The 21,646-nt window shown below is 62.5% G+C and overlaps 1 protein-coding gene across 12 annotated transcripts in view; it reads right to left on the bottom strand.

Annotated features, from left to right (window-relative positions):
- FBRSL1 (fibrosin like 1) overlaps window positions 1-21,646 on the bottom strand; it is an 82,121-nt gene that overhangs the window by 40,315 nt on the left and 20,160 nt on the right. For all 12 annotated transcript variants that reach the window (XM_072953509.1, XM_072953510.1, XM_072953503.1 and 9 more), the window contains 2 exons: window positions 10,247-10,351; window positions 8,139-8,174 (listed from right to left, as the gene is read on the bottom strand). In XM_072953509.1, coding sequence (XP_072809610.1) covers window positions 8,139-8,174; window positions 10,247-10,351 — 141 coding nt within the window. The remainder of the gene's footprint in view (window positions 1-8,138; window positions 8,175-10,246; window positions 10,352-21,646) is intronic.

Here is a 21,646-nt window from a genome sequence, read left to right as displayed (position 1 = left end):
CCTGGGGGCTAGCAGGGGCCGGAAGCCGTGGTGAGCCCTCACTGGAGGGACCGCAGGGGCCAGGAGGGGAGTGGGCCTGCCACCCCTACCCCTCTGCAGTTGCCCCAGGTGCTGGCTGCAGGCCAAGATGGGTGGGAAGAGGGGTCCAGGGGCAGAAGCTGTCCCCTGTCTGGAGGGGAGAGGGAGGAGGCTGGGGAGGGCCCGGCAGAGGTGAGGGGGCGGTGGTGGCCCCCACAAGACCCCCAGAGTCCATACCATGTGTGGTCCCAGCCCAGGGGACACTTGACAGTGACAATGCAGTCCAAGGCTTGGCCTCACACTCCCTTCCCCGCAGGCCACCCTCTGGAGAGGTACCCAGGGGAGGACCGCACCCAAGCCAGCCCCATGGCTTCTTTGCCCGCTAGGAGCCCCGAGCATCCCATTGCACCACTGAGAGGCCCCCATGGAGGGCCGTAAGCTGCCCTGGAGAGGCTGAGCCCATTCCCTCCCAGGAGCCAGGTGAGCGCCTGTGGCCTGCAGCCCGGCCACACCATGGTGGGCAGGAGAGCCCCCAGAGCTGAGCTCACAGAGCAGCGGGGTGTGACAAGACAGCTCTGGGGTGCCAGTGGCATCTAGAGTGTCTGGAGCCTTCCACGTGGAGAGCAGGGGAGGAAAGGGACCCTGTGTGGAAGCCAGGGGCTCCGCGTGGAGCCAGAGGGGCTTGCAGGGCAGGGGCCCCAGAGGGCATCTGGAGTGGCTTCCCTGGCAGTCCCTGCAAAGTGACCAGGGGGCGCAAATCTGGGGCCCACAGAAGGCCGCACCCCGCATGTGCTGGGTGGGGATGTTCTCTGGTCAGTGGGCTGCCGTGTGCACCCCAGCTTCTGCCTCTCAGTGGCTGGTGCCTCTTCACCAGGTTGCTGCCAGTTTGAAATAAAATAATGGGAGTGGGGAAGGTTTAAAGACGGTTGAAAAATGCCACAGAGACTGGAGGGTTTTTCATGAGCGAACGCTCTCCTGCCACTAAATCCAACCCTTGCTTGATGACAGCACAAGACACGTGGGTTGGGGGGACACACCCACATCACCCTGCCCTGGGGCCCGGAAAACCCAGCCTGGGGCTCCAGGCCCCAAGCTGGAGCAGAGCACCTCCCAGCATCCAGTCCGCCTTGCTGACCACTCCCCACAGCTCCCAAGGGGCGGCCCACCGAGGAGCGCCAAAGGGCCCGATGCGCTTGGGTGGCTGGGACAAGCCCCGCTGAGGCCGGAGCCGGAGGGCCCTCCCTTCCTCCCCTGGGGCCCCGGCGCACCTGCACCCCACCTTGCGTCTGCCCTCAGCCTGACGTCCCTGCTGTTCTTCTGGGGTGCTGACCTGACCCCCGCCACGGCTGCCACCAGGTGCCACCACAGCAGCCAGCGCGGTCTGGAAGTACCTGCCGCTGGCGTACCTGCTTTCTGCCACTGGCCCCCAACCAGGGCAGGGACGCTGAGACTTGCTCGGCTGCAGCCCAGTGGAGCAGGGCCCCAGGACGGGCGGCACAGAGGCCACAGCCCTCAGTGATGCCACAGGCAGACACGTGGCAGGTGACAGCGACCCGCCCCACAGTGCAGAGCGAGGGAGTTGGCAGTAACAGCAGGTGCCTGGCGGGCCCGTTTATTCTGCCCACAGCCCTTTGCGGCGGGTACCGCGGCTCCACCTTCTCACAGACGAGAAGACTGAGGCACCGGGTGGCACCCAGCCTGGTGGCAGCTCCCCCTCTCCATCTCCCAACCTGAGACCCTGCTGGGCCCTGCCCAGTCGGCCCCTCACCCCTGGCAGGGCTTCGCAGAAACTTGGACTGCGGTGCAGCCCCCAGGCAGGCGGGGGCTAGTGGCCTCTGGCACTGCCATCCCTACCCCTCCCCTGCTCAGCACCTGAGGCCACACGTGACCTTTGCAGGCAGCTCTGGCAGTGTTCCTGATACAGCAGAACCAGGAGCCAGAGTGTTTACTGCGCTGGAGGGCCAAGCCATCCTGCTGGGTCAAGCGCTAACTCCTCAATGCCCAAAGCCCTAGGGGCAAGTAGCTGTCCAGATCTGTGACATCCCAGCTTGACAGTGACCCGTGGGGGCTCTCGGATGGCCTCCCCACCCCAGTACACACAAGCTCAGGGCCACGATGCTGGGATGGGAACTCCCAGGGAGCACAGGGTGCCTCCTCCCCTCCAGCATCTGGCAGGACAGAAGGGTGGGGGTGGGATGTTTCCTGGCCAGGAGGGTGGGTCCCCAGGACCCTCCAAGGTGCCCATCCCTTGTTCCCTGGGCTGCCCTGGCCTGCCTGGTGCACACCCACCCTGGCTGGGCTGACCTCCATGTGGGACAGCAGAGTGAGGGACTCAGCTGCCTGCAGAGGCTGGCCAGATACAGCAATGCGTCCATGCGACTGCCCAGGCCAGGAAAGTGGTCAGACGCATGCCGCTCCACTCGGAATGGCTCATGCCAATAAAATCCAGAATCCTTGAGCACTCCTTCCCTCATACTGGAACCCCTCCCCCGACAGCAGCCCTCTAAGTCTAGTACACTCCCCCATACTCTGCACCCCACCACAGGCAGCGCCCCTCACACCCAGCACCCCTCTGCCGGCACCGTCGACATTTACAGCATTGTGCGGGTCACCTGCTCCTCTTCTTCACCACTTATTCAGTCCCTGCTCTATCTGAGGGTGCCCCTGATTCAGCGCCGAGACCCCCTTTAGGAAGAACCAGCTGTGGCAGTGGCCCCTGCGGTGCCTGCCCACAGGAAGCTCAGGAGCAGAGGCCCCCAAGGCCACACCTCTCCTGGTGCCCCATCCACTGACCCAGGACCACGATGAACGGTCCAGCTGTCCTGGGCAATCTCCCCTCCCGCCCTCCTTCTAAGGGCGCAGACCACAAAATCAAGCCTCACCCCTGTCAATCTCCACATCAGGTCTGCTCCCCTGGGAATAACAACCACGGATGCGTCCACGTGCCGCGTTCAGAGTTCCCCCAAAGTGGTGCTGGCCACTCCCTACCCACTGGCTATCCAGGAGAAACGCTGAAGACAGGGCCGGGGGGCACAGCGGCTCTCTACCAACCCACAGGGAAGGACCTCCATGTTCTCCAACTGCTCAAATGTGGGCCACAGCTGCACCCCAGGGACCCTGAGAGGTGAGCTGAGGGAAGGCTGGCTGGACAGAAGAACGGGAGGACAGGTGGATCCCCTGACAGGAGGCCAGGCCTGGGCTGGGGCTGCATCACAGGTAAGGACACTGCCCACCGCACACCCGCCGTCTCTGCTGACCCCTGAGCAGTGGCCACTTCCCAGCCGCCGGCTTAAGGACTGTCTTGTGCTTAAAGGTGGAAGGAGAATGCAGCTCCCCCGACTCCAGGGAGAGGCTGACGGGTTTTTTACTGCTTTTGTACAAATTATGGCTGCTCGGAAGTGGCCCACGGAGCAGGGTAATGGATGTCATAAACCTGCCTCGTAAAGGCGGAGCCTGCGCTACAGGGCCGCACACTGTGCGGGTCAGCAGAGGCCCACACCGGCCAGGGCAGCAGAGGGCTCTGCCGTCTGGGGTGGGGGGGGGGCCTGTGCTGCCCCCAGGGTGAGCGTGGTGGGGCAGGCAGGCCTCAGGACGGCTCAGGGGCCCCAGGCAACTCTGCCAGCCCACCCGCCCTTCTGCTGTCTGATGCTTCCTAGAGCTGAGCTCCCCAGCAATTACCTCATTTCTAAACACGACTATCCCCGGCTCACACGGAAACCATCTGGGTACCCTGAGCTCGGCACCCCATCCCCCGGGGGCCACCTGCTCTGCCCTCCCGAGCCCACACCTGGGGTTCCCAGAAGGCAGCGCTGCACCCCTCCTGCCAGAGCGTGTCCCTGGGGAGAAACCTGAGCATTGAGCCCGACGACCCTTCCAGGAGGAAGGGGTGCACATTCACGGGCACACATGGGCTGCACGGACTGGAGATCGCGCGTGCTGGGCGGATGGGACGCGGACCTGAGCAGGCTGGCCTGGCCTGTTGCTGCACCCAGGCAGAGCCTGGTCTGCGGCGGGGCTCTGGTGCTCGGCAGACATCTGCTGTCTACAGCACCCCCCGACTCCAGGAGACCGGGAACTTACGAAGCCACGCCACTGCTCCCGCCCGCTCCTGGTGCCCACTCTCGGCTCCCGCTCTTGGACTGTCACCTGCCACCCGCTGGGAGCAAGCCCCAGGCAAGGGAGTAAAGGAGACTTCCCTGACCCCAGCCTTGGCCTTGGACTCTCCCGGAGGCCCCAGATGTTGCGGTATTTCCACGGTGAGCTCCCGCGCCCCACCTGCCCTGCGAGACTTTCTCAGCAACTGAAGGACCGACACAGTGCCAGCCTTGGGCCCGCTCTGTCGGGGCCCTGCCGGCTGCTAGTTTTAACTGTGCCCTGCCGCCCGGGCTCTGAGTGAAGGGCCCAGCCAGGGGCAAGCCACAGGCTGCAGCAGTCTTCCTCCATGGCCCTGTGGCAGGGCACCAGCTGGGCTGCATGGCATCTGAGGACACCCACCTGGGCCAGGGGCCTGGGGTGTGGAGGCCCCAGAGACCCAGAGGAGGTGCCACGGTTGGTGATGCGAGATTAACAGAAACCCCCTGGAGGCAATCAAGCCAATCAGCTAATTATGCCGTGTGTGTAACGGGGGAGGGGCTGCCCTGGCAGGTTTGGCAGGCGGGCCCTGCCGGTGCAGGTGGGCCGTGGGCGGCCCGTGCCCTTCCGCACCGAGTCTGGAGGCCGCTCTCTCACAGGCACACCTCCGCCTCCAGGCTGCTGGCCTGGGGTGCAGGCACTTGCTGCTTCCTCCCAACCCACCACTGCTCTGCTGGGAACCAGAGTCAGAGCCTCACCCAGGCCTTCCCGCCTCAGGGTCTTTGCACAGCTGCTCCCTGTGTCCGGGGGAGGCTGGGAGGCTTCGGGCCACCCCTTGCCTACCCCTCCCCGTCCCGTCCCTCCACAGCACTCACTACCTCCCTGGGGACCACACTTAGCTGCTTTGTTCAGCACCTTCTCCCCCAGATCAGGAGCCCCGGGGCCGGGAAGCTGGCTGGTTGGCCCCTTCCCAGCACTGCTGACGGGTGCAGGGGACGCTCAGTAGATGCTGCTGAGGGGAGGAGGGACTACGAAATGTGCCCTGATGCGCGGGCGAGCGCTGTCCCCAAGGGATGGGAAAGGTGAGCCAACAAGCGGCGGGGTGGGAGAGGCACTTGCAGGCCTGCGGCCAAGTGGGCGCCAGTGCTGTGGGCTCAGGGCGCGGTAAGACGGAGGGAAGGCCCGATCTTCCTGCCCACGGTGACCGGGGACCTGTGGAGGCTGGTGCTGGGTGGGAGAGGGCCGAGGGGGCGCTGGGGCGTGTCTGGAGTCAGTGGCCCACCCGGCCCTGAGTCTCAGCTCAGAGTACGGCCCCGAGCAGAGGCCCCTCCTGACAGGGGTGCCTGCGGTGGGCACAGGCCCCCTTCCAGAACACTCCACACACTGGGGCAGGGCGGGCCTCTCTGCCTCAGTAGATCCTCATTGCTTTTTAGTAGCGAAAACTCCCAAGTCCCCTGCCGCAGGGGAGAGGAATCCACACGTCCTTGGTCACAAGCCGCCAAATGAAGAAAATGACTTCCTAACTAATTTGATGGCACTAATGAACATCTGATGGCGTGCTGGGAGGCCGCACTGAGCTTTCGGGACAGAAGTGGGGGAGGATGAGCAATAATTGGGGATTTGCTGGGGATAAACCTTGGCAAATTAACCCCCTTTAAGTACGGTCTATAAACCAGGTCAGATGACAGACGTCCCACATCACTTAGCACAGGCGTGGGGGGGTCCTGTCTGGGAGAGGCGAGGCCTAGCATGACCCTTTTGGGCCTGAGACCCCAACTGTAGACACGCATAGGCGGTAAGGGGCACAGGGGCCAACGCACACACAGGCAGTGTCATGTGGCCAGAGATCACACACACACACGTACTGCAGAGTCACAGATGCACCGTGCCATGCCCAGACACAGGCTCCTAGATGGACACTTACATGCAGACACACACGTGTGGCATGCACGCACTCACCAGCACATAAACGCACATTTGCCACAGCCACAGACACATCCAGGCATCCCCAGACAGATTCACAAGAGGACAAGACCCCGACTCACACAGACGGCCAGAGAGAAACATGCAACCCTTCTGGGTGCAGGTCTGCAGCCCCACCACGGCCACACAGAGACACCACCTCACTGGCACGTGCATGTGACACACATGTCAACACACAAGGAAGCACCCCACACACTCCCCTTTCGCTGAGAGCCACACAGAAGCAGCCCCACCTGAGCGTGCACCCTCCAGTTTGAGGGCTCCACGGCGAAGTCCGTATCTAGAGGCTGGAGTGCAGCTGCCCTGAGCTCGGCCCAGCTGGCCCCCAAGCCCTATCCCTCTGGCCCCAGCCCAGAGCCTCCACCTACTGGGCAAGGGTCCTCTGGGCCCCGTTCCCACTCCTCCAGCCCCAGGGGCAGCCCCACCTGCCATCACACCAAGTGGACCAGAGGACTACCAGGGCCAGGTCGACCACATGCCCTTGCAGTGCCAGCCGGCACACAGCAGGGCCCAGCCGGCACACCTGCAGACCGTCTGCAGACACAGTTCAGGGACCCCCATGGCTCAGCAGCAGGCTGGGCCCTGCCTGACGCCATCTGTCACTCCTGTGCAGCGGTTGTGGGGGGTTAAGCTGCAAGCAGCTGGCGGGTCAATCACAGGGTCTTCGCCAGGCAACGTTCAAAGCAACGTTCTGGGGAGAAGACCATGAATGACGTGTGGGGATGTGGAAGCAGAGCGGCCATCCAAGGGAGATCCCAGCGGCCCTGGGTCTCTCAGCCATGACTCGGCACAGGGCATCCCCAAGCCCAGCCCCTCAGGACTCCTGGACCCACCGGGACTGGTGCGTGCTGGTGGGCCTTCTGGCCCCCCACTGTCCCCATCACTGTCCCAGCTTTCCCCAGTCCCGATTTGTACCACCCAGCGCGTCACTGTCAGTCGCCTCCCACAGTGCAGGTCTGCCTGCTCTGTTCCCGCCTGGAGCCCGGTCCTGGCCCAGGCCCTGGCCCGAACGCTGCTCTGCCAACATGGTCAACTCCCAGGGGCCGTAGGCATGGTCGGCCTGCCCAGGTCTGTGGGAGGCAGGAGCAGCCTGGGGCCGCCAACCATGACTGTGACAACAGCTGAGAGCACCAAGGCCGCCCAAGGAGGGCAGAGTCCTCCCCAGGGAACTCCCCTCAGGTGGCACCGGGACCACCGCCCAGATACGCAGCGCCCCCGGTCAACGACTCGTAGACGCTATGGCTGGCCAGGCCGGAGGCAGAAGGCAGACTTCCTGGGCTGGCAGATCCTGGGGGCTGGGGAGCTGGGGGAGGGAAGGGCCAGGGATCCATGGCTGTCCCCACCACCAGGGAATTAATGGGTTAATTACACACCCTATAAAAAGCCGCTGTGATTTAGAGAGCCAGCCTGTCACACCCTGGCACTTGGGAACTGGCAGTAAATCAGGGGCTGTGGGGATGAGGCAGGCGGAGCCTGGGCCCCTGCCCTCCAGTGAGCCGAAATGGCTGTAAATCTGTAGAAACGGCCTTTATGGAGCTCTGGGGTTTATGGTGTCATTAACGTTCCTCCTGATACTTAAGGAGAAATGAAATAAAGTCGTGAGGATGTGAGGAGGGGGCTGGGGGACAGGGAGGGTACCCCTGCCATAGCTGGAGTATCAGCCACCACAGGCCTGCCCCTTCCTTCCCCTGGACCTCCCCCTACCAGACCCCTGACGACAGCTAGGGCGCTCATGCCCCAGTGCAGCCTCCCTGGCCTGGGCTGAGCATGGACAGGGGAGAGGGTGTCAGGGCAGGGGGGTGCTGCTCCATGCCCGGGGCCCCCGACACCAAGCGCTGCCCCACCGGCCCCAGAGGTGGAGTGTCCTGCCCCACCGTCCACTCCTCGCAGGCCAGGGCTGCAGGGCAGGACCCTGGGAGGGAGTGACGGGCCCTCTGAATTGGCCCACTTTTGGCCCCATCCCCACCCCTGTACAAACCCACTTCCAGCCTGGAGGCAGCGTTCAGCACAGTCGGGGGTCCCGAGGGGCATGTGGGGAGCAGACAGTGGGAGAGCGGGAGACTTACGGAGTAACCTCTGCCTGAGACCGCCTGCGCCGAGCTCTGCAGAGAAGGAAGAAGGACAGTTAGAAACCAGGTCGCAGCCCCTCGATGGCCACCCTCCCCCCGAGGACCTGAGCAGTCAGAGAACCTGCCTGGCAGGATACTGTGAGCCCAAGCCAGGCCAGTTAGACCACTCCTGGGTCTCTGCTGGCATTCTGGGCTGGGGGCCGTGAGGGCTGGGGACCACACAGCAGAGCATCACGGAGCCCTGAGGACCCTCATGAGGAACCTGCCACCCCCAGACCCGGGAGACGTGGTCCAGCCCAGCAGAGTCACCCCAACAGAGAGGCAGGCAAAGCCCCGATGTCCCTCAGGGATGGGCTCAACCCTTGGCCAGGTCTCGGCCCCTCCCAGAGACCCAGCCCTGGGTTCTACACATGGTTCTGGGCGGGGGGTCAAACTCCTCTATGCTCAGGTCGACTTGTCCCTTGTCACCCACCAGCCTCCCAGGGTCACGAGGTCCAGCGGGGAACCTCAGGGAAGGCTTCCTGGAGGAGGAGCTGGGCGGGTAACTTTGGGCCTCAGGTGTCAGATGGGTCAGCTGTGGCCGGGAGGCTGGCAGCCATCCCAGGAAGCCCCATGAGGGTGACCCAGTGCTGGATGGGGCTCCCTTTGGCTCAAATGGGCATTTCTGACCTGACGAAAGAAACCAGTTAAGTGTGTTTCACAAGGTCCCCAGGGCTGGTGGTGTTCACCAGGGCTGACCTCCAAGGCACAGGAGGACAGGACGCGGTGACTGGCTGGGCAGGTGTGTGTGAGGGGGGCCTCCAGCAGTTGGCGAGAACGGGCTTGTCCAGGATGTGGGAACCACAGACCAGGGTCCAGCATGCACTGGGAGGGACCCAGGGACGTCTGGGAGGGCAGGCGGCACTGCAGCCTGGGCGGCTCCACTCTGCTCAGCAGGGGTTGGGGGACCCCTCCCCCTTCCCCAGGCAGACCCTGGCCCTGCCGAAGGGGGTGGCTAAGGCATCATAATTGCCCACGAGCATGCGCCTTCACGCCGGCCCTTGCTGTGCTCAGAATCTCTCCATTCACCCTGGCCGACAATTAGAGGAGTTCGAAATAGGGCAGCCCCCGCGGCCCCAGACAATTACCAGCCTATTTTCCCGTCTTGTGGCTACAAGCTCGGAGCCGGGCAATTAGGCCCTCCTCCCGGCCTCCGCGCCCGCCCTCCCCCAGCCTCCATTTAAATGATAATGAAGAGACTTGTTCCATTTAGCCCGGCAGAAAACCCACCTCTGCTCCGCGGCCACTTCTGCAGCTGGGGGTCAAGGAGACAAAGGCCTCTTCCGGGAGCGAAGCTTCCTTCTGGGGGACCCTTCCGCCTGAGTCCTCCCCGCTGGGCCCCTCTGCCCCCACTCCTAGCCCTTGCTGCACCAGCCCCATCCACTCTTTCCAAGCTCTAGGGAGACGAGGGGCCCTGGAAGGCCACCCAGCACCCCCGTCACTGGTCAAACCCCAGTGGGAGCCCCTGGGGCCCCCCCACACTGGTGCCCCCAGGGACCTAAGCTCAGGGACCTGTCTTTCAGACAGGACACCGAAGGGTATCCCCAGATCCAGGCCAGCTTGTGCCTCAGAGGGGCACCCTACCGCCACCTCACCGTGCAGGCTGCTGGCCTGAGCGGATAGGGCGGTCTGCGGGGCGGGTGGGAGAACTTCCGGCTTGTTCCCTGCAGTGCAGGACCACTCGCCTGGCCAGTCGCACTTCCCACCGCCCTTTCTGGTAAACACACTGGCGGGAGTCCTGCCTCCCAGACCACAACTCTGCCTGTGGAAGCAAGTGGAGCGGGGTGGGCTGCTGACCGCCTGGCACCCACCCCGCGCCCAGCCCCAGCTGGACAGAGCCCCCCCACAGCCGCCTCCACCGGCTCCTGCCTGTGCGGAATGGTAGTTCCTCATTTAAATGCCCCCGACAGGGAAGTCCTAGTTAGTGAAAAATCATGTTTTAATGAAGGCGAATGCTAATTGTGAGCACAAAACCCTCAAGTGAGACTCCGGGCCCCTAAGCAAAGGGCTTGCGGCAGTCACCCTGGGGACCCAGGAACGTTGCGGTGAGGGGCTGGGGTACTCACGTCACTGAGCTGGTCCCGAGAACTGCTCCTCCGGGAGCTGGTGGCTTCTCGGAAGCTGTCGCCATCACTGTTGTGGTCGCCCCCTCTGGACACTGTGACCTTCATCTGGGGACAGGGAGAGACGGGCTCAGCAAACACACCACGGCCCTGCCTGTGGGGTGGGGCAGGCACACGGCCAGGCTCAGGCGCCTCACCCCCACCCCGACCCCATCCCTCTGGGCCGAAACCCAGGGAGGGGGCGGGAGGGGCAGAGCTGACCATTTACAGCCCAGTAATGCCCACTCCTATGCAGAATGGGAAAGAGGTGCCCCGCGGGGGGCGAAGGGCTGGCACAGGATGACAAAACTGCAGTGGCCCCCTTCCCTCCAGCCGGCGGATGATTTGAAAGACGCCTGGATGGGGAGCAGGCCAGTGGGCTGCCTGATCTGTTCCCCTCCACCAGGGTTGGGTCACTGGGCGTCAAGACAGGCCAGCGGCGGCAATTCACCCCTGTTCCTGCTCCCCATACGCCCACCGCTCACAGGCCTCCTCAGTCCTCACCACAATCCACGGTGGGCAGTCCGGGCTGCAAGATCTGCAGAGCTGTGTGTGACCGGGCCACTCCCCACTGTGTGTCCCAGGGCCATTACTCAACCTCTCTGTGCCTTAGTTCTGTCATCTGCAGAATGAAGCAAGTAGTACCCACTAGGCTAGCTGCTGCCTTGTCCCATACCTGCCGGAATCTCCAGAGACATGGCTGCACTGAGAGCCTGCCCTTAGCTTTTCACTCTTCACACAAAAGCCCTGATTAGACACTTTGTGCCCATTTTACAGAGGAGAAAATCAAGGCCCAGAGAGGTTAAGTGACAGTGCAGGAAGTAGACTCAGAAGCCTGCTTGTGTTTTAATTTTTACTTGGAAATAATTTCACACCTCACAAAGCTGCGGGGAAGGGATGCACATCACAGCCCCTGACCCCCTCACCCTCCCAGGCCCAGGAAGTCGCCACCCCTGAACCACGTTGGCTTCACCTCCCACCTCCTGGTCTCCTCAGCTCCTGGCTGCCCCCACCCTGGCCTTCCCTGCAGGACCTAGTGAGCTCTGCTGTCCCACCACCTCTCATTCCCGCATCTTTGTCTGGACACACACTGACAGTCCAAACCTTCCGAAGTCATGGTTCTTGGCCAGCACGCTGCCTAGCACCCCATGACTCCTGCCGCAGGTGCTGCCAATGTCCCCATGGGACAGCGTGGGGACACTGCGGGATGTTCCCTCCTCTTTACGCACCAGGCCTCCCAGCCCAGTGCACACACTCTCAGAGCTCTGGAATGCTGAGAATCTGCCCCAAAACCAAGGTCAGTGAGGCCCAGTCCTCCACACCCAGCCATTTTGTCATTAAGCGTCCTTCAGCCCTGGAGACCCCAGCTGGGGTGAAAGGCCAGGACCGGTGAGCAAGGTGCGCCAGCTACGCTCTGGAAGACTCTCGGGTCCCTGCGGAACCCTCTCATGGCCTGAGCCCTTCCTCCTGCAGACCCCATGGTGGGCTAAGCCAGAAGCCCCTCTCAAGGCAGCGCCTCAGAGCCCCTGCCCCCAGGGCGGCCCTAGGTCCTGAAGTGCGATGCAACCCCTGCCAAGCCACTGATCCCTGCGTTGTGTAGAGGGCAGAGCATAATGACAAAACACAGAACCAGTGTCAACCTGGGGCGCGGGGTGCCAGGGCTCAGGCGAGAGCAAGCCCCCTCGGGAAGCTGGACTAGCCACACCTGCGGGAAGCCCTGGCCTCGGTACCACCCTCCCTCCCCGCGGCAGGCCCAGAGCAGGGTCCCAGGCCTCCCCCAGGCAGGACCCCCTGCCCCCACCCCCGTCACGAGCCTGTGGGACCCCAGCCTCACTGGCTCCACCCTGCTCAGCCAAACGGTGAACGCGGAGACCCTGAACTAGTGCTGCCTCGTCCGACCTTCCTCAAGCCTGAGCTTCCTCATCTGTGACATGGGGATGCCTTCAGCCTTCACAGGCACTATGGGGGTGAGAGAGAGGTTCTGCCTGTGAGCCTGAGCCCAGGACCAGCACTGAGAAGCCCCTAGGTGTCCCTGTTGTCACCAGCTGGGCTCTCACTGCCCCGTGGGAATGGGCCTTTCTTGCCTCTGAACCTCATGATAGGCCTCACCAAAAGGAGGGACAATCCCAGCCCGGGGGACCTTCCTGGCTGCCTTGCTGAGGGGAGTCTCTGCGAGAAAATAAATGCCCCCGTCCAATGGTTTTCAAAGTGGGGTCCCTGGACCAGCAGCATCAGCGGCACCCAGAAGCTTGTCAGGGATGGTCTCACTGCTGGGGGACAGTATTCTGGGTTGAGCTCAGGGCAGGGTCCCTGCCGCAGAAGAAGGTGGCTGGACCCAGAGATACTACAAGGACTGGAAAGGCCTGGTGCAGGGCTGCTGCGTACAGCTGTGCAGGTTGCTCACTGCACAAGGACACCCAGCAAGGTGGGGAGGAGAAGCAGAGGCTGAAGAACAACCCACACATAGCTGGAATGCGAGGAGGGAGGATGCCACGTTCCACTTCATACGTTCACACGAGTTGTCTCCTCTGAGCTGGTCCCCAGAGGGGATACCTTATGCTGACTCCTCGGTGGTGCCCTGCCGGAGAGGGCAGGCTGGGGTCAGCCATCCTTCCTCAGGTGGCTGGTTTTAGCTCTGGAAGTCCCATGTCTCAGAAAATCCTGTGAAACAGTCATGTGCCCTGGGAACCACCCCAATCCTGGACACACTGGGATGGCCGGTCACCAAGCTCGGGTCTGGCTGTCCTGGTGCCCTCTCTGCTTCCTACCTGCTTAGAAGTGCTGCTGGCCAGCTATGCCAGAAAGCCAGGGATGGCACGCCTCCACTTCCAGCTGGGGCTGGAGAGACAAGATTACAGTCCCTGGGACTGTCCGGGAGGGCAGCTGGGGGCTCCTGTGACTGTGCCCACCCCGAGTCTTGTGGCCCACCCACCCACCCATCCATCCATCCATTTGTCTGCCCACCCATCTACCGTTCATCCACCACCCACCCAGTGCTTACTGAGTGCCCGTGAGATGGCTCTGTTCTGGGCAGTGGACACAAACAGACACAAGGGCCCGCCCTCCCGAACCCTCAGAGAAGAGGCCAGCACACGCCGGCAGACGGCCACAGGTGCTTTGGAAGGACAACAGCAGAGAAGCGGGCCTCACTGAAGGTGACCCTTCTGAAAGTGGAAGTGGGCCATGAGGCCATCGGAGAGGTAGGGGCAAAGGGGCCCCTGGGGGAGAGGGGAGCCTGACATGCAGCGCCTGCAGTTTCTGTTTCTGCGCGGAGAACACTCACACTGTGGCTGCTTCCAGCTACCGATAGTTTAACAGCTGGCCTGCAAAATTCCTGAACACGTAACAGCCAGCTCTTCCAAAAACACACCCTTAGACTGGAGGGGCCAGGGCTCTGCCTTCAGACTCGTGGTTGTGTGAAAAGTAGGGCGCTGCCCTCAACCTGGCACGGTCAGGTCACAGCCGTCAGAAAGGTGGGGAGAGGACATTTCCCTTAGACCAGCGTGGTTAGGGCACTGCTGTCAGACCAGCAGCATTAGGGACACTGCCCTCATCTTGGCATGTCCTGGGCCTTCTAGCAGTAACAGTGAGGCCATGGCGGCTGGCCCATGAAGAACCCCCTCCTGTGACCCCTCTCTGGCAGGGCCCCCAGCCCGGGCTCTGCTGCACATTCCAGGAGGAAGCGTCTGCCTCCTGGGCCGGCCGCCAAGTGCTCTCGGCCGCAGACAGGCAACATGTGGTTCCACTTGGTGATCAGACCCACAGGGTGTGGGGCTGAGGGTGGCCTGTCCAGGCACAGCTGAGAAGGGGCCCAAGAGGCAGGACCTAGGCTGCCCCCCAGGCTGTGGGGGACAGGAAGCCACCTGTGCCTGGGGCACCTTGGGGCTGACCAAGGAGCCCTGGGCACCCCTCTCTCCAGCAGCGAGCAAGCTCACTGGGACTCTGAACCCGCCCCAATCCCTTCACAGACACAAAGGGGCACCCAGAGCCCCTCGATGGCCCCACACCCACCTAACATCTGGACACAGCGCCCACCTGCTCTTGACACCTGCCCAACACTCTGCGCTCACCACCCTGCAGAGACCCCCACTGGAAGGTGCACACAGGCTCCGACTACCCCCAGAGCCCCTCCGTGCAGATGGAGCAGAGGCACCCCCCACCGCCGGCACGCTCGACTGTTACACGTCACAGATGCACATGTCACCAGTGGAGACAGTGGGAACAGTGCCCTGGAGCTGTGCAGTGCACAGCCTGAACAGCTGTCCATGGCAGCCCCCGCAGGAGCTCACACCCCACCAGACGGCTTCACCCTCGGACAACGGTCATTCCACGGAGCTCTCGGGAGCGTACACGAGCACACACGGCGTTGAGGGCTCTGGATTCTGCCCCACACCTCTCCTCCTCCAGGGCTGGGAGGTGCCTCTGACCCACGGCTGGACCACAGTGGCCTCCAGAGAGGCGCACTTGGCCCCCACACCTGCAGGCCTGGCCTCAGACCCTGGGGAAGCCTGAGAAGGGGGATGTGGCTGAGGACACCCTCAGACTCCCTCAAACCAGTTGGAGGCAGGCTCTGGGCGGTGGGGCAAGGGGCAGGCACCGGCCAAGCCCCAGTGACCCTTCCTCAGCCCCTAGACAGCGAGGCTACCATTCTGACAGGAAGGGAGTTGGAACCAGCGTCCCCACAACCAACCCCACGACGCCCCTGCAGAAACTGAGCACAGACTCCCGACGGCCCAGGTGCCCCATCCTGCCTCCATCCCCCACCTCCACGTGCGTGCGCACACCTGGCCTCCCTGACCTGGGGCCACGTGGCAGCCCAGGCCTGAGGGGAAGACCTTCCTCCTGGCCACTTCTTCACTCCCTGCTCTTCACAGCACCCCATTTTCCTCTCAGGGACCCCCCTGACAACTGTGCCCTCTGGAGGGCACTAAAACCCCTGGGCCTTCCCAGGGATGGATCACGGTGGATCCGGGTCCCAGAGACCTCCTTGGGCGCTCCAGGTCGAGGCCCCTGCTGAGTGAGCAGCCGAAGCCAAGCCATTGGCCCTGACTGGGCCCCTGCCAGCTGGACTGGGGGGCTGAGCTGTGTTCATTCATGAGAACTCGTTGGCCTCCTCCCCCCACCCCGCCTTCCCTGCTCGTTCCAGCTGATCCCAGCGTCCAGTGCCTTCTGTGGCCCCAAATCCTGGCATTAACCCTTGGAGCAGGTGCCTCATGTGGCTGAGTTGGGGGTGATGGCCTGTCCTGTCCACCTGAAGCTCTCACAGTGCAGGGTCTGGGGCCTGCGCTGTGCCAGGGGTGGGGGCCCCCTTCTCCCTGGGCGTCCCACTCCCTGCCCCCTCCGTCACACCTGGTACCTCACTGCCCCAGGGCTGTAAACCCCCAGCTCTGCTCGGGAAGCCCCTTCTGTGTCCCCAGGCCTGGGTGTCTGCCGGACCCCACATGCTTGCTTTTTCCACTGTCAAGAGGCACTCGGGTCCCTGGTGCTCAGTGGGGCCTCCCAACCCCACTGAACCTGCACCCTTGCCCTACCCAGCAGCACTCGGCCCGGGGTGACCTCCCTCCACCCCCAGCATGTAACAGCAGTGAGGGTGTCATACACTTTATTCTGTTCAGTGCGCCCCAGCCCTCCAAGTTCGGTGCCCACACCTGTGTCTGGCAGAGGTCTGTGCTGTGCCTCCAGTTCTGTGGGAACCTGGGCAGGAGCTGCCTCGGGGAGGTGTGGACTTCAGGGCAGGGCCACAGAGCAAGGCCGGCCAGGGAGGGGACACTTCACGCAGACCATGTAAACACACCCGTGAGTGGGGCTGGTGGAAGGATGAGATGCTGGGGTGCGCAGGGAAGGCCAGGCCCTGCTCCCCACCCCACAAGCCTGCAGCCTCTCCTCTGTGTGCACGCCACCCACCACCTCCAGGTCACTCGGACACCGCGTCATCCAATGACAGCAGCGCCTGCTGGTGAAGTGTGGTACTGCAGCCGCCGTGTGCCCGCGGGAGGGAGGCGGGAGGGGCTCTCGGGGCTGCAAGTGGGGTCGAGGCGCCAGAGCCAGGGTGTCGGCTGTAAGGACACCCTGGTGCTCCCTCTCTCTGGGTTAGCTAATGCCTACCCAGGCTCTGGGCGGGCCCTGCCTCTTCCTGGAACTCCTCCCGACTCTCCCTCTACGCCTCCGTCAGCCAGGCTGGGGAAAGGCCCCTCAGGGCCCTGTGGCCCCAGGGGTCCCTCTGAGAGCGAGGCAGGGTCGCTGGCTGGGTGTCCCTCTCCTTGTAATAGGCTGCGAATGCCCAAAGGAGCAGTCCTTTGTCCCCTTCACGTGGCGCGCTGGGCCTGGCACAGGGAGGAGGGGCTCCAGCAGTGCGAGGCGGTGACCGCATGTTCCCACAGCCAGCGGAGCCAGGGAGAATGCTTGCTGCCCTCTGGGGCTGGCCACCCCGCACTGCTCCACATTCCTCCCCTGGGACTCGGGTGGGTGGACAGATGGACAGACGGGTGAGTGGGAGATGAGGCACAGATGGGGGAATGGAGGTGTTAAACAGATTCACAGAGGATGCTGGCTGAGTGGAGGCCACCGTCCCAGGAGACGCATGGCCAGCAGGCCCCAGGCGACACAAGCTGTATGTGACCAAGTGCCCGTGAGTGTCTGCGGCGCCCTGCCTGGGCCTGAGTGTGGTCCCTCTTGCCGGATGGACAGGGGTGAGGCAGCCGTGTCTTGCCCCACAGTGGTCAGTGGGCTCTGGTACATGTGCCTCCAGAGCAGGGGCAGGTCCTCTGGGCTTCATCGCTGTCCCCATCTGCCCAAAGGACTAACGACTTGATTCAAGCCACATGCCCCGCCCTCCGGCTGCAACAGTCCCCCAGTCAATCCCACAGCTGCCCAGCTCCCCCAAGGGTGAGTTTTTAAAACCATAACTCATGTCACTGTGCTGATTAAAACTCCCCAGCTGCCCCCCTGCAGAACAGAGATGTCCATGCTCGCCTAGGGGGCACTGGCCAGGTGTCTCCTGCTCACTCGGGCCTCAGCTTTGGTCACCTGCTGGAAGAGGCCTCCCCAGTCCCCTGGTCTAAAGCTGCCTCCTTTCCATTCCCAGGCAGGCCGGCTATCACCTCAAAACCCCCCGATTCGTTTCATGCCTGTCTGGAATCGAAGCTTCATGAAGGCAGGGGCTGTCACCTGTCTCAGTCACCGTGGCATCCCGGGGCCCACACAGGAACTGACCACCAAGCCCACAGAAGCACATGCTGATGGCGAGCCCTCCCTTCCCACTGAGGCTGTGACCTGGCAGCAGGCGGGGGGAGGGGACACCCCGGGCGCCCACCCTCCGCCACCATCCTCCCAGCAGAGCCTGCCAGCAAGGCCCCCACGATGCTCGGTTCACAGGAGGGCCGTGCCGGGGGCGGGTGCTCAGGGGTTGAGGGCAGCCTCGCTTTCACCCCCTGGGACTCCACGGCCCCAGGCACAGGCGCCCAAGGCTCTCCCCACAGACCCTTCCAGGATGGCCACCCCGAGGGGACCAGGTGAGCCTGCCAAAGAGGCCGAAGATGAGCCAGCCTCGCCGGCCAGGTCTCACCCCAGAGGCGGGAGAAACCATCCCACAGTAATGAATGATAGAGCAGTCATCGCATTAACGGCAGCGAATCCGTGTGTGTTACGCGCATCCAGCAGGGACAGCGCACGCCAGCTCAGTTTCCCATTTCGACAACCTGAGACGCATGTGGTCTGGACAGCCCCAATGAGGAGGATACAGGCCCAGAAGGGAGCAGTCACTGGCCTGAGGCGACCAAGTGGCCAAGCCGTGGCCCTGGCTCCGTGTGTGTGGCCCACACGCCGGTGAGGACTGCAGAGCCACCCAGGGGAGCCCCAGGCGGCTGCTCCTCAAGCTACAGCCCAGGCCTAGAGTGGGGGAGGTGGGAGCACCCATCACCGCAGCAGGAGCCAGACTGCTGTGCCAGCTCCACGGGACCAGCGTGGTTCTGACTTTCACTCACTAACCCCAAAAGCCCTCAGGGAGGAATATCAAGGGAAGGGCGTGCTCAAATGGGCTCCTCAGAGGAAACGTGGCTGCTGCAGACGGGCAGGGGCAGGGAGACAGGAGGAGGCCAGTAGTTGCTGAGGCTGCGGCTGCTGCATTCCAGGAAAAGGTCAGGGTCAAGGGCGTGGATTCTGGAGCCGATCCTGGTTTGATTCCTGACTCAGCCACTTTTCCTGCTTGTTTTGGGCAAGTTACTTAAATGCTTCTTCGTTTGGATTTTTTTTGTTTTGCTTTGTTTTTCCTTCTTCTTTTTCGCTTCAGTATCCTCATCTGAAAAATGGTCATAACAGGGTGTGGTCCGGTTAAGTGAGTTGCTCCGTTACCCCCAGGGACAGTGCCCAAACGCTGGATAAGGTCACCTTCTCTCAGCTGCTAAGATGGTGGTGGGCTGGCAGTGATGGGGAGGCACGGACATCCAGATGACAAATACAGTTTCTTTAACAGACACAGGACTATTCAGAGCATCCATTTCATCTTAAGTCAGTTTTGGTAAATTGTAATCTTCAAAAAATGTGTTCATCTCACCTGAGTTGTTCAATTACTGGAGTGAAACTGTCTCCGTCCCATCCTTCAATGTTGGGGCCCCTGCCGTGGTATCTCCTCTTCCGCCTCCAGCCCTGGTGATCTGCTCTTTGAGGGGGAGCTTCCTAACCAGGGATTCCCCAGTTCTGTTGATGCTTTCCGGGAAACCGCTTCTGCCTGCGTCCACCGATTGTTTGCTTCCTGTTCACCGACTTCCCTCATCTGCGTCTCCTCCTTTCTCCTTTGGGATGCCTCTTCTTTTCCCAGGTTCTTAAGGTCATGGATCTTGAACCCACAGTCTTTTCCAACACGAGCCCTGAAGCTGGCGGTCTTACTGCGGACACAGCTTTAGCCGCACCCTGCACATTCTGATGAATTTTTGTTTTCATTTGCCTTGAATTATTTTCTAACGAAACCCTATTCAGAGGGACACTTAGGAGGTGGAAGCAAAGGGCTGGCCTGGGTCGGAGAGAGTGTGGGAGGGGACTCCTGCTTCTGGTCTGATCACTGGGGCAGACGCAAGGCTCATCGCTGAGATGAGGGGAAGGGTGGAGCTCATGTGTTCTGGCGTGTTCACGCTCGGGGAGGCGCTGTGGCATCCGAGTGGAGCATCTGGATACACAGGCCTGCAGCCCAGAGCGGGGGCCCTGGGCTGTCACGTGTTTGGGGTTCAAACCACAGGGCGGGCCGAGCCAGAGAAGGAGAACACCAATGAAGGCAGCACGTGTGAGGAGAAAGGGAACTCGAGAAAGGGCACCTCTGCCTGGACCCTCCCCACCCTGCCCACTCTGAGCCACACTGGGCCAGTTTCAACTGAGAAGGGCTGAGTAAGATACACGCTGCCTTTCCAAGACTTGGGACAAAAATAAAGTCAAATATCCTATTGATAATTTTCATACTGACTACGTACTGAAACAGTAGGATTTAGGATATGGTTGTCCCTCAGTATCCGTGGAGGATTGGTTCCAGGACCCCCCTGCAGATACCAAAACCCACGGATGTGGGATGCTCAAGTCTCTTATATTAAAGGACGTAGCACGGTCAGCCCTCGGCATCTGCAGATGCACAGAGCTTTCGGCGTATGGATCAAAATGTACTAGGGTTACTTTCGTCTCTTCTTTTCATGTTTTTAATGTGGCTACTGGAACATTTACGATTCTGGATGTAGCTCCCATAAGGGTCGCTGCTCTGAGCTTCCCTGCAGGGTCAGAACCTGCCTTTAACAAGGCCTCTGGGATCCCCCCAGGGGGTTGGGTGGTGGCCCCCGAAGTCTCAGGTCCCCCAAATCCCAGCCCTGGGACAGGCTTCTTGCCAAGTCTTCCAGGCAAGGGTGGGTCGCTGGACGCGGACACTGTCTTCCTTACGGCCAGCACCCCCGACCCTGCTTTGGCGAGCTGCTGGGGATATCTCGCAGTCAGTGCAGCCTCCGGCTCGGGGAGGAGGGCTGGCCAGCGTCTCTGCCCAGCCAAACGCCAGTACAGACCGACGCACGCCTGCCCCTTCTGACGTGCTGAGGCCCTGGCTCACGTTCTGTATCTGCCAGAGCACAGGCTCCACGGGGCAGGGGGACGCTCCAGGCAGGGCGCAGCCCAGCGCCATTCAAGTTCCCACCACGGCGTCGCCAACGTGAAGGCGCAGAACCTTTGGGAGTGAGTGACCAGGCACTCACTGGGGAGCACCTCCACACGCGATCGTCCCCAGGGAACTGCCAGGTGGACGCTGGTCGGGCGTGCAGACCCCCTTCAAGGACTGGGAGCCCACTGACCCATCAGGGTCACCCATGCTCCCACCCCTCCCCTCCTGGGGCCGCCCTGCCACCCTCTGGGGGGATCCCAAGGGACTCTCCTTAGTAGGCACCTGCAGCATGCCCTGTCAGTGCTGCTTCTGCAGGGAGCAACCTGGTTACGCCTCCACCCGACAGCAGACCACAACCACTGCCCTCGCTCCTCACGGGCCTAGCGGGGGCTCTTCTACAGAAGGTGCGAGCCCCCTGCCTACAGCCTGGACTGCAGAGGGGAAGGCGGCTGCAGGGCTCAGAGGAGGAGAGGCCCCAGGAGAGCACTGTGCCCAGGCTGCGGTCTCCATCCTCGGGGTCCCTGGGGCAGCGCGGGGCTTCCTCCAGACCTCCACCCATCAGGCAGGGCTGCCCAACTCTCTCTGTGGCAGGGTGGGCCACACCCCACACTCCTGGCCTCGGGGCCAGATCAGTCATCAGGGTCCAAACCTGTGCCGCTGGGACACACAGAGCCCACATACCTGTGTTCTCTGCCTACAAGGTGAGTCATCAAATTAGAATTAGCCACCAATGTTTCAAAAATCAATGACCCCACAAAAAAACCCAGGTTTCCAGTTGCTCTCAGAAACATGAAGACCTGGCCACACAGGACCTACGGCAACACGAGCCCCCAGGACACGCACGACACATGTCCTCTAGTCCCTGACACGGCCAGCGGGTGCCTCGCAGGAGTGCCCGCCCCTCAGGGTCCTGGCACTTTGAACCTGAGGCCAGCCATGGTGAGGGTGGAAGTCACGCACAGGGCTCGGTGGGCTTCTCTGGGCTCAGAGGAACCCAAGCTCCTTCTTCAGCAAGTGATTGTGCAGGGAATAGGCCCCACCCCTACTCACCCTAGGGGTCACCCAGGGTGGGGCCCTTCTGGATGGATAAGTAGGGCAGCCCCAGACCTTGGCTGCGGGCACCCTGTGCGCTCAGCCCAGGGGGCTGTGGCCTCTGCTCTCTCCTGCCATTAGCGCTGGTGCCCAACAGTTCTGTCTTCCCCCTTAAGTGGCAACCAAGCACTGCAGCCAACACTCCCTGA

The sequence above is a fragment of the Vicugna pacos genome, chromosome 32 (genome assembly GCF_048564905.1).
Source record: "Vicugna pacos chromosome 32, VicPac4, whole genome shotgun sequence".
Taxonomy (NCBI): Eukaryota; Metazoa; Chordata; class Mammalia; order Artiodactyla; family Camelidae; genus Vicugna; species Vicugna pacos.
Note: the sequence above shows the minus strand (reverse complement) of the source record. Positions and strands in the feature narration are given on the sequence as shown.